At 33.6% G+C, this 12,254-nt stretch overlaps 2 protein-coding genes across 4 annotated transcripts; one reads left to right on the top strand and one right to left on the bottom strand.

Annotated features, from left to right (window-relative positions):
• Positions 1-3,694: 3,694 nt before the first annotated feature.
• LOC111708304 (myosin regulatory light chain 2) lies at positions 3,695-6,623 on the top strand. Of its 3 annotated transcripts, none has more exons than XM_023481635.1 (3): positions 3,695-3,801; positions 5,914-6,474; positions 6,531-6,623. In XM_023481635.1, the coding sequence occupies exons 1-2, from the start codon at positions 3,794-3,796 to the stop codon at positions 6,470-6,472; spliced, it is 567 nt and encodes a 188-aa protein (XP_023337403.1). In that variant the 5' UTR covers positions 3,695-3,793; the 3' UTR covers positions 6,473-6,474; positions 6,531-6,623. The 3 variants fall into 3 exon arrangements, with proteins under 3 accessions (XP_023337403.1, XP_023337404.1, XP_023337405.1); XM_023481637.1 differs by lacking the exon at positions 3,695-3,801 and adding an exon at positions 3,935-3,953; XM_023481636.1 differs by lacking the exon at positions 6,531-6,623 and having other exon boundaries at positions 5,914-6,476.
• A 2,789-nt stretch (positions 6,624-9,412) lies between these two features.
• LOC111708305 (myosin regulatory light chain 2) lies at positions 9,413-11,099 on the bottom strand. The gene is made up of 2 exons (XM_023481638.1): positions 10,994-11,099; positions 9,413-10,068 (listed from the first exon to the last, which is right to left on the bottom strand). Exons 1-2 carry the CDS (start codon positions 10,999-11,001, stop codon positions 9,510-9,512), a joined length of 567 nt encoding a protein of 188 aa, XP_023337406.1. The 5' UTR covers positions 11,002-11,099; the 3' UTR covers positions 9,413-9,509.
• Positions 11,100-12,254: the final 1,155 nt, after the last annotated feature.

Here is a 12,254-nt window from a genome sequence, read left to right as displayed (position 1 = left end):
TGTTAATGCTCGTATCTATTTTTTCTTTAAATTCTACAAATGCTAAATAATAATATCGCAACATTGGAACTGGTTTTGATGTGCCAGGGTGTGGACGGTATTTGTGCACATTTTTATTTGCAGATTGGCAATAAGAGTTTGCAAAGACCTATATAGACGGCTTGAAAATTGCATTCATTGCAGTTTCCAGCGTCGCTGTTATGAGAATTGAATTGTTGGAGGACGGAGTAAACATTATGTTTCTCAGGAATTTAATTCTTGTTAATTCTAACAGATGTATATGTTAAGTGAATTTGATATTAACCGTTTGCCATAGAAACTGTTTTTGATAGTTTTAGATAGTTTTAGATAGTTTTAGATAGTTTTAGATAGTTTTAGATAGTTTTAGATAGTTTTAGATAGTTTTAGATAGTTTCAGATAGTTTCAGATAGTTTTAGANTTTTACATAGTTTTTGATAGTTTTAGATAGTTTAGGATAGTTTTGGATAGTTTAGGATAGTTATACTTTCGGGGCCAAAATTTGGCATAGTGTCAGAGAGGCAAATGATTTTAAATTTATTATTCTGAACATTTTGCTTTCCTTACACTATTTTAAGTTTTAAGCGTGACAGAAGATATATGCATAAAACAATCTTTTAATGATTTAAAAACGATGCAAAAACGAGCATGTGTTTAACGAGCGTTTTCCGATCGTTTGCCATATCTTTTTTTAAAAAAAAGAGATTGCTTAGTTTACCGAAAGCAAAATTTAACAAAATATAGTTTTCTCAAAAAAATATTAAGCCCGATCGGGTCTAAGTAAAGTACTTAAAAAACCAATATCTAGACAAATATGTAAAATTTAGATTACAATTAAATGATATCATTCCGACGGAGCACTGGAAATAGATAAATAGATAATGCACCTTTATTCAGGGCAATATTGATTAAATCTGTTAATTTATTTACCATGTCGTAAAAACATCCTAGAGACACTGTGATATAATAATTACATTGTGATTTTACTCATTTGAATTCTCTGGGTCAAGGGCTTTACAAAAATTAGTTATTTGTTGCGATTTGCGCAATTATTTTTCGTAATTACCAGAATTTGCAATTAAGATTTTGGCTTTTGCAAATTATCCATTCTTTGCAGACTATTGTAGTAGAGCTCAAGGCCTTTCCAAAAATGTATTAGATTTGTATCACAATAAGGCAGCCAGTAATCAAGACGTCAGGCTAAATATGGTTTAAATCATGCACATTGTTGATACTACAAACATACTTTCATTTTAAAGAATTCAAAAACAATGTTTATATTCATGATGTATCTAAATAAACTAAATTTTTTATCAAAAACAAGAAGAGAGAATAGATTAGTCTTCGGAAACGAATGGACACTCAGAAGACTTGAATTTATTAATTAACTTTTGTTGTTATTGTAGTCTTATCTTTTGTTGGTATCTCTGTATACATTTTCATAGTTTTTATAGATAACATAGCTGAAGTACAAAAAAAATTAGAATACAAAGAAATCTATTTCTTTTACTTTTTGTTACCGCCAGGGATTTCCTAATAAATCAGCCAATTTGGTTCAGCCGTTTGGCCAGCTATAGCTAACAAAATTAAAAAAAAATATAAAATCTACATAATAAAGCTCTTCACTCAAATATGTATGTATGTATTGTATTTTTAACAATTCATTATTTTTGAATTTTTAATCTAATAAATTAGATACAGTTGAAACACACACAAATTCTGATTTGTTTCTTCTTGTAGTCATTGTTTCTATCTTTCATTTTTTCTTTCCCTTCTGTTGACTGTTGACTGTTTCTGAAAATTTTGAAAGAAAATAAAAATTTGTCGAAACCAGTATTTATTGAGACACTCTGCTCCAATTTGTCCACTAAGAATTCAATTCCAAATGCTGTTTATGACAAAAAGGTAGGGTTGAGGTGTAGGAGTTGGAAGTTTGGATAGATCAGGAAGAGAGGGTCTCGAGGGACTCCCATAGCAGATACAATCCCTACTTTACACCGATTTTAATGTGTTTGCCACTCTACGAAATTTAAGGGTTTTTTCCTATTTGAGTTGCACCGCATTACAAAATGGGGAGTTGTTGGCTTTGTCACTCCAGGATTTTCACAGTTGGTCGAGTATCGCAGCCAGCAGAGTAGAAAACTGGTATTTTAGTGCATGGTTACCCATCTCTCAGGATTCTTCTTACGTTTTTTTTCTGAGATAAGTGAAATTATTTCCCTTCTTAAATTATCTTTCTTGATATAGTATGCACTATTTCTTTTACGATATAATAAACAGATTTTTCTCTACCTTGAACCTATGATATTGGTCTTATCTATGGAATTTTTATCATGAAATGTCTTATCCATAAAATGTCCTATCTATAAAATGTCCTATCTATGAAATGTCCTATCATGAAATGTTTTATATATGAAATGTCATATCTATGAATTGTCCTACCCTGAGATGTTTTATGTATCCTATCTATGAAATGGCTTATATATGAAATGTCCTATTTATGAAATGTCCTATTTATGAAATGTCCTATCTATGAAATGTCCTATCTTTGAAATGTCCAATTCATGAAATGTCCTCTATATGAAATGTCCTATTTATGAAATGTCTTATCTATGAAATGTCCCATTTATGAAATCTCTGATATTTGAAATGTCCTGTTTATGATTTTGTTATTCATGAAATTCCCCTGTATGAAATGTCTTTACGAAAACGATTGACATATGATCCGTTTCTGAAAGTGTTTGCAGGGAGGGGGACACAAAGTGGTGTTTGTATAAAATGCCTTCTTTTTGAGCGAAAATTTTATGTTTTTTTAAAAAGAAAATGGTATTGAAGGTTTTAAAAGCTAGTTTTTGTACATTTNGAAATTTTATATTCTCATTTTGGATTTTCAAATCTCACTTTTTATTTTTTTCATGAATCTCACTACCTTAGAACTTGACACTATATACTTTTATTTTATAAAACTGGGGCATTTTATACCTACAGCACAAAGTGTGGGTTAGGCCCTCTTTATCTAAAAAGGGGGGAAGCACGCGCCATTGTGCCACCCCCCCAGTTACGGAGCTGATAATAATATCAAAAGTTTACATCATCAGGTTGCAAAGCTAGAAGGGATAGTGAATTAGAATACGAGGTGAACTATCAGTTCTGTTGTATATTGAAATTGTCCCGAATTTACTCGGGGAAATGAGACTATTTTTAGATTTTTTGACTGCATGAAGCTGACCCTCAGGCAGAAGACGAGCCGGGACACCTGCTGATCCTACGGGCGACAGGTGGTCGTGCCGGTACACTCACTTGACTAGCTAGTTGGGTCAGTACACGTCAGTAGATGGTCGGGCCGGTACACATGTCTAGCACGCCGAATAGACTGATTGACCATACATGCTTTCCACGCATACCTGGAATTCTGCCCGCTATCGGGGAGAATGTGGGGGGGGGGGTAAAGGAAGGGGAAACTAACTTTAGAATGTTATTTGGGCTTTAAAAATATAACTTTTAAATTTTTTAATTTAGTTATAATAATCAAATTATGAAATATTTTAAAGACTTCTAGTTTTCATCCCTGGTATGATTCATGTAAGGGGCTAGCCAGCCTAGCTGCCCAGCTGCCTAGCTGGACCAAGGATACAGGCTAGCTCTCGGCCTGGCTAACCTCAGGGCGGAGGTGGGGGGGACTATAGAAAACAAGGTGGAGTATACAGGATAATAGAAAACTCAGTCGTCCTTCCTACCTTCATTGTACAGGGGCACTCATAGAATCCCAACAGCATGGGCAAGTAAGTAAATTATAGAAACCATATTTCTTACTTAAACCTGTTTTCACGCAATATTCTACTAGGTCAGCACAGCACAGGATTTAAATATGCTGGTGTCAGCAAATTTTACTTCATGAGCTGCAAGATTCCCAACCTTAAACTAAAAATCAGAGTTAAGTACCCCCCCCCCTCGGCTCTACCCCGACTTTTAAACATAATTTCTGTCTCAATATAATTAGATTATCAATTCTCCTGTTTTATAGTGTATCAACAAAACGGAACAGCTAGTTCTTACACCAAACTCATATTTATTAGTCCTTATATCTTTGAAATCCGACTCTTAAACTGTGAATTCTGTAAGATGAAATAGTACAAGTTTGAAATATCAAAGGTTTACACCATCTGGACGCAAAGATATAAGGATTTGAACATAAGGGTTTGCGGCAGGAACTCAGTTTCTTTACTGAAAGTTTTAAAAATGATTTTAATCCAAAAATCCTGGGCTGTGTCAGGAACTAAGCTTTTGCCACAAGCTCCAATTTTCTAGTCCTTATATCTTTACAACCTGACTGTGTAAACCTTTGATATTTCAAACTTAGACTATTTATCAGAATTCCTAGTTTGAAATAATCTTGAAAGTAAGCATTTAGTGGGGTCACTTATTAGAAGTATATATAAAATATAAAAAGAACTTCAAAGGGGGGATATAATGGGAATATTTGACATTTTTCATTATTTGGCGAAAATTCCCTCAGTGAGCAAATCATTTCCTTCTATTATGGCTTCGGACTGAAACTTAAAAAGACGTTAGAAATGACAGACATTTCTTTATATTGATAAAATCACAGTTCAATATTGTAAAATTTTTGTAATATATAAATATATTTATTATACATTTTTAACCCTATCCCGATTGGACTATTTTTGTCTTACATACAGTGAAACCCTTAATCGGAAGAATATATCAAATGTCGTCTTGGCAATTTTTCAATGAGTTTTATACAATACTACGTAAATTTCAGTATTTGCGAAAATAAATAGATAGCCATAAATATGCAGGAACAGTTTTAAAGAGTTCCATACAGTCATTTAATTAAAAAACTAAATATCTGCAACATTCCCTTATCAGAAAGTGAAGAATACGACATTTGATGAATTCTTTAGATGTATTCGTTATTAAGGGTTTCACTGTAGATTGGAGAGAGGGGGGGGGGGTCCCCCCTCTCTATGGTTTTGCCGTTAACGGGATTGTGATACATGGCCCAAGTCAAATTTTTCAAGGCCTGCTTATTGAAAGAATTAGACCTCTACCTTCCATAGAGGATTTTAAAAAATAGTTCAAAAATTATGTCGGAAAAATATGAAAAATAAATACTATTACTTTTGAAAAATATTCACATGTGACATTTTTCAAGGGCTTTTCAAATATATATATTTGCGTTGTAGCTTTATTAATGAAAAGTTATTAACCATTTCTGATTTCTGTCCTTTACCCTTCATATGCATAAAAAAAAAGAATTTTTAGCAATATTTGTTCACAACTATGAAGTTTAAAAAGTGAAGAAGTTTTTGCGCTCTAATTCCAGCTGTTTTTTAAATTATTTAGAAAAAAATTGTAAACAACCAATTCAAACTTGCCACCAAAAAACACATTTAGAAAATTCCAGGCATTTATTTTAATTTCTGTCCTGTCAGTCCTCTGGCATTTTTTTCACTAAATATGTCAAGATCATAAATTCTAAAACTAGTGTCCTTCAGTGAAACCCTTAATAACGAATACATCGAAAGAATTCATCAAATGTCGTATTCTTCACTTTCTGATAATGGAATGTTGCAGATATTTAGTTTTTTAATTAAATTATTAAATGGAACTCTTTAAAACTGTTCCCGCATATTCATGGTTATTTATTTATTTTCGCAAATACTGAAATTTACGAAATAAAGTATAAAACTCATTGAACAATTGTTAAGACGACATTTTATAAATTCTTCCGATGTATTCGTTACTAAGGGTTTCACTCTACAATTTTAATGTATAAACTATTTAGCACTCTTTAAAAAAGTTGTCACTAAATTCCAAATCTATCCTTCAAGAAAATTGTATTTTCTGATTCTAAATCATGTTTGTTTCAGGGGTCAGAATGAGGGAGGTTTCTCCCAGGAACAGCTTGACATGTACAAGGACTGCTTCAAGCTTATGGACATCAACAAGGATGGAACCATTGACAAAAATGATCTCCGAGGAGCTTTTGACAACGTCGGTGTCCTCATGACAGAATCAGAACTTGACGGCTTGCTGGGAGAGATTGGAGGAGCTTGCACCTATGACAACATGGTCAAGATGTTCCAGGAGAAGATGGCTGGAGACGGTAACGACTCTGATGATCTTATCATCCAGGCCTTCAAGGCTTATGATGTTGAAGGTAAGATTGATGTCAAGATGTTCCAACATGCTCTCAAGACCTGGGGAGATAAGATGACTCAGGCTGAGATTGATGATGTCTTCGGTGAGTTTGATATTGATGAGGACTACATGGTTAAGAGCAAAGAGGTTCTTGGACTCTTTGTTGCACAGAAGGAGGAGGAGAAGAAGGAGGAGGAGAAGGCACCTGAACCTGAAGCAGCCCCTGAGGAAGAAGATGAGGGAGATGCCAAGAAGAAGAAGAAGAAGAAGAAGAAGGCTGCCAAGTAAATGTAAGTTGAAAACTTAAAATTGTTTTTTATCCTTTTTCATTTTGCCTTTTTTTCAGATTTAAACTGCAACAATTCTTCGTATGTGGATAATCCTGTCATCTCAAATCAATGCTTAATGGAACTTTTTGAATAAATTTTAAAAATATAGATTCATGAAATAGATTTGGGTTTAGAAAAAAAATATTCTTTAATCTTTTTTTCAACCAAAACCTACGTATAAAGAGAGAGAGAGAGAGAGCCGGGACACCTGCTGATCCTACGGGCGACAGGTGGTCGTGCCGGTACACTCANGTTGTCCGTCTTCACTGTTCATCTTGCGGAGACATTATAGACACATCTTTACAGTCTTTTACCCTTTTCATAAAATAAATTCTAGCAGACATAATAATATTATGGCTGTTGAAATTAGGTATTACAATGCCAATTCATAACAAAGACGATATCGGATTCGTCACTGAATTCCCATGTTTTTTGGGACACCCTGTACTACTTTACGTAAATCTCAGTATTTTCGAAAATACATAAATAGCCATGAATATGCAGGAACAGTTTTAAAAAGCTCAATATAATCATTTTAGAAAATTAAATATCTGCAACATTCGAGTATCAGAAAGTAAAGAATACGACATTCGATAAATTCTTTTTATGTATGGCTTATTTAGGGTTTAACTGTACCATACTACAGAGCCCGAAAAAAAAGAGTATTGTTGAACGAAATTTCCGAGTTTTCTTTTTGGGGTCTTAACATTTGTGTAGATTTTGATTTGAGAGATTCGAAAAAAATATAAAAATATGAAGAAACTAAATAATACAATATTTCAAAACAAGAATATCATTTTCTACAAAACTGGGTGAACTCATTTGCCGGGTTCCAAAACTGGAACCCAGACTTCAGATAGGACTTTACTGAATGTATACTTTATGTTTCCTTATATTCAAGATTCCCTGCATCTCTAAATGTCTTTCTTTCTTAGTCAAATAATTAGGCAGACGCTGAACTCCAACCTTCAAGAAGATTTCACTACCGCGCTTAATTAAAAGCATGATTAAGGGGGGGTGACATTTGTAGATCGAGATTGAATCCTAGTCGCAGCGCTCGGCCAAGAAGGTGTCATAACCTATCCTAACCTGTGGCCGCAGCGCTCGGCCCAGAAAGTGTCTTAACATAACCTAACCCTAAGAAAAAAAAGTGTCATAACTTTTTAGAATTAGCCCTATCCGAAATATATGACTCCCCCCCCCCCGGCCCTACCCCGGTTCCTGCATAGCATCCAAAAAGAAAGACGATATTTATACTTTTCTTATTACAAGGCTACGGGTGGCTCACGAAACATGACAGTTAGTGAATGGTTAAAAATGTCTTCTTCCATAATTTGCTAAGTTGTTTGATACCAAAGAGAATAATAAAAAATATTTTAAGGGAGTCATCTTACAGTAAAATTGATTTCAAAGTAAAATATATTTTAGTAAAAGATTTTTAAAACAAATAAAACTACAAAAAGTCTTTACTATGTATCTAATACAGTATATGGAAGAAGACTTCAAAATTATTCACCAATTGTCATGTTTCGTGAAACACCCTGTATCTCTGCAACAGGATCTAAACTGAACTATTTCTGATATTTAATCTATGGTAAAGAAAGTAAAGAATGGGACTGTACGTTGGACCAGGTTTTCATAATGTGGTTCACCATGTCTTGTATCTTAAAAACTGACAAAGATATGATATATTAAGACAATTTTCATTTTTTTAATAAATTAAAATTTGTACAAAATTTGCAATTTCTTCGTCAATTTTGAAAATACATAAGATAGACCACATTTTGAAAATCTCAAGACCAGGCGTTTTCGAAACAGTTGCGCAACTTCAGGGGGGCGAACCGAGTTTTGTCCCCCCCCCCCTCACTTGACTCCAGCATGATCATGTACTGCCCATCAGGAACTACTTACTACTTAAGACACTATTATACGAATTTAATATATTATTGAGCACAGAGCCAAACCCTTCAAAAATAAAAAAAATGCTGTTTTTTACTTTAAATCCTGTAAAATTGCAGCGGTTTTAAAAGTTTTTCGACAGGGAGCCCACCTTTACCCCCCCTCAAAATCAATCTAATAGGATATAATGTAGACACAGAGGCTGAATTTAAAGAATTTGAGCAGCGGCTTAAATTTGAGATGCAGTTCAAATATTAAAATTGTATTGTAAGATTTAGGCCATCGCTTAATTGACATCGGTTTTTGGTGGATTTGAGACGTGGCTCAAGTTAATTAAATTCGGACTCTGATCACTTATCTTTTTTGTATAATACTGATTTAAAATACTGAATCATTTTTAAAATAATGTAACATTTTTTTACTGCAAAAAAAGAGCTAACTTTTAAAATCAAAATCTTGGTGCGATGTTTATACAATGCACTAAAATTTACCAAAATCACCAAAATACTGTGATTTGGTTTCCGTCATAAAATTCTTCAATTTTATTTTGAAAATTTCGTTTTTGTATTTGTCACTGATTTACATTTAGAAGTGTGCCGGGCACAATTAAGAATGTTATCCGTTTTAACAAAAGTATATTACACAATCCTACGCAACATTTCGGAACAAAAAAGAATGAAAGAAGACGACAACCGTTATTACCACGGGAATATCCCATTTTAAGATTCATTTTAAGCATCAGTATGGTGGCCTAATCTTTCTGATACATTGTTAGATCCAATATCTTCCCTCCTCAAGAAAATGGTTCGGTCCGAAAAAATCGTCAAATGGTGACGAATGCCGATTTAACTGTTATGCTTTGTTGGTCTAAATCTTCAGATATTACTAAGTGACAAGTTTGTCTTCAATTTGTACACTTTTAGTCTCGCAGGGTTTAGGATTGCGTAAGATTCTATTGCATATATATTTGTTTGTTTGTAAATTGAAATTATAAAATGAATTATTGCATTTGTTGCATTTATTTAAATCTATATATAATAAAGTCTGGAATCAGACAAGGAGGAATGTTTATTGAGGGCATCAGTTTATCTTCACATTTACTTGGCAGCCTTCTTCTTCTTCTTCTTCTTCTTCTTGGCATCTCCCTCATCTTCTTCCTCAGGGGCTGCTTCAGGTTCAGGTGCCTTCTCCTCCTCCTTCTTCTCCTCCTCCTTCTGTGCAACAAAGAGTCCAAGAACCTCTTTGCTCTTGACCATGTAGTCCTCATCAATATCAAACTCACCGAAGACATCATCAATCTCAGCCTGAGTCATCTTATCTCCCCAGGTCTTGAGAGCATGTTGGAACATCTTGACATCAATCTTACCTTCAACATCATAAGCCTTGAAGGCCTGGATGATAAGATCATCAGAGTCGTTACCGTCTCCAGCCATCTTCTCCTGGAACATCTTGACCATGTTGTCATAGGTGCAGGCTCCTCCAATCTCTCCCAGCAAGCCGTCAAGTTCTGATTCTGTCATGAGGACACCGACGTTGTCAAAAGCTCCTCGGAGATCATTTTTGTCAATGGTTCCATCCTTGTTGATGTCCATAAGCTTGAAGCAGTCCTTGTACATGTCAAGCTGTTCCTGGGAGAAACCTCCCTCATTCTGACCCCTGAAACAAACACAAAATTATTTTAGTTTAATATAAAATTTTTTAAATGAACCCTGAACAGATTTTGTATTTACAACTGCGACACGTTTTTTTTCTATGCAGTTTTGACATTTTTAGTGTTTTGAATCGAAGGATAAGTTCTATAAATAAGCAGACACAATATTGGGATTTCGTTATATTTAAAGGGACTGTTTGCGTAAATGCATGTGACAGTCCATGCAAAGATGACAATGCACGATTCACAAAGAATCCCTTTAAAGCTTTGTCTATTCAAGTATGAATTGGATATCAATGTTTATAATTTTTAAAACTGTTTATTAAAATTGTGATGTATCTACAAAAGTGACTTGCGCTTTTCTATTGAAGAAAAACGTGTAGGAATTATTAGAATTGAACACGTTTAAACCTATATAAACGGTAATATGTTCTAAATTATTAATCAGATAAAGGTTTCAAGGGTACCGTTGTGAATCCAGTATTGTCATCTTTTCATTGGGGTTACATGAACTTTCACATAAAGTCCATGTTTACAATATTTTCAAAGGATTCGATAGCAGCCTAAATCCCCTGAATTATTTATCCAAAAACTACCTTTGATAAAATAAAGACTTTACTTCAGAGGTTAAAACTTTTATATGAAATAGCGCTAATCTACAACGCTTGATCCTGTGTCATGACAAAAGATGCAGACAAATTCTTGATTCAGGAAGTTGCAACATAAAAGTTTAAACTCAAATTGACAGAAGATGTTATATTTTACTCGATTTTCTGGAACAATCTTTAAAGGCAATTTTCTGAATTGAAAATTATTATTTGTTGTTTTAAAAGCTTTAAAAAAATTTGAAAAAAATGCCCAATCACAACGTTTTTAACTACAGGATATCAATTTTTTTATTTCTTTAATATCTTGAATATTTGTTCTTACTTTCCCATTGTGTGTTGTTGAGTGCCTGGTGTTTAGTCAAATACTGACTCCTATTCTCTTCTATTGTTATATTGTCAGGTTGCCAGCTAAGCTGGTCAAACTATTATACCCTATACAAGTATCCTAGACACACAACTAGCCATCTTACAAAAGAAAAAGAAAATTTCATAAAATCTTTTAATTTTTAATCCTAAAATGACTGAATTTGATTTTCAATGTAACTTTCTAAAATTTTACATGCTTTTTAATTTTAACTTTCTATAATTTAACACGTTTTTTAACGTAACTTTCTGTAATTTAAAATGTTTTTCTTAACGTTACTTTTTATAATTTAAAATGTTTGTTTAACGTATCTTTCTATGAATTTAACATGTTTTTTTTAACGTAACTTCCTTTAAATTAAAAAAAAATTAACGTAACTTTCTTTAACATGTTTTTTAACGCTATAACTTTCTATAATTTAAAATAATTTTTTTTAACGTAAATGTTTATAATTTTTATAATTTAATACTTTTTAGTGTAACTTTCTCCAATAAAACCCAAATAGAGTTTTTTTTTATAGTTAAAAAAAGGAGAGTGGGGCAAAAAAAACCTATCTTATTTGAAACTTGATTTAACTTTAAAGCAAAATTAATTCTTTTCAGAAGATAATTTCAAATGTCGTCTTTTCCCTGACCCGGGCCGTAGACAAGTTCTAGTACGCTCCAAAGTTTTCAAAATTTACGGTTTTGAACTTAAAGCTTAGGGAAAAAAACCGGGCCCATGTTCTCTAATTCAGTGGAACTTTATAGCCAGGAGTTGGGCATAATTTTTCTTTTTTTTTCTCGAGAATTTCAGATTTTTTTCCTGATTCAAAACTGTACGCTCGTTTAAAGTGCGGCCCATACAAAATTTAAAAATATCGACGACTCAAGTTTGGTTTAAATAATTTACTGAGCCAATAAATCACATCGATTGTCTAGTGTACACAAAACCATATCACATATCAACATATATTCACAAAATGTTGCTGAGCTCAGTTTTATGAATTCCATCTGATTTGGGCGGGTGTTTTTTTTTTTTGTTTCTTTGTCCGATCAAAACTCAGGAACCCCTGGACCAGTGGCGGATATAAGGGGGGTTATTGGGGTTATTTACCCCCCCCTAGAATCCTGGGGGTAAATACCCCCCCTAGAATCCCGGGGGTAAATACCCCCCCCTAGAATCCTGGGGGTAAATACCCCCCCCTAGAATCCTGGGGGTAATTACCATACCACAACAA

This window comes from Eurytemora carolleeae, unplaced genomic scaffold (assembly GCF_000591075.1).
Source record: "Eurytemora carolleeae unplaced genomic scaffold, Eaff_2.0 scaffold829, whole genome shotgun sequence".
In the NCBI taxonomy this organism is placed as follows: domain Eukaryota; kingdom Metazoa; phylum Arthropoda; class Copepoda; order Calanoida; family Temoridae; genus Eurytemora; species Eurytemora carolleeae.
Note: the sequence above shows the minus strand (reverse complement) of the source record. Positions and strands in the feature narration are given on the sequence as shown.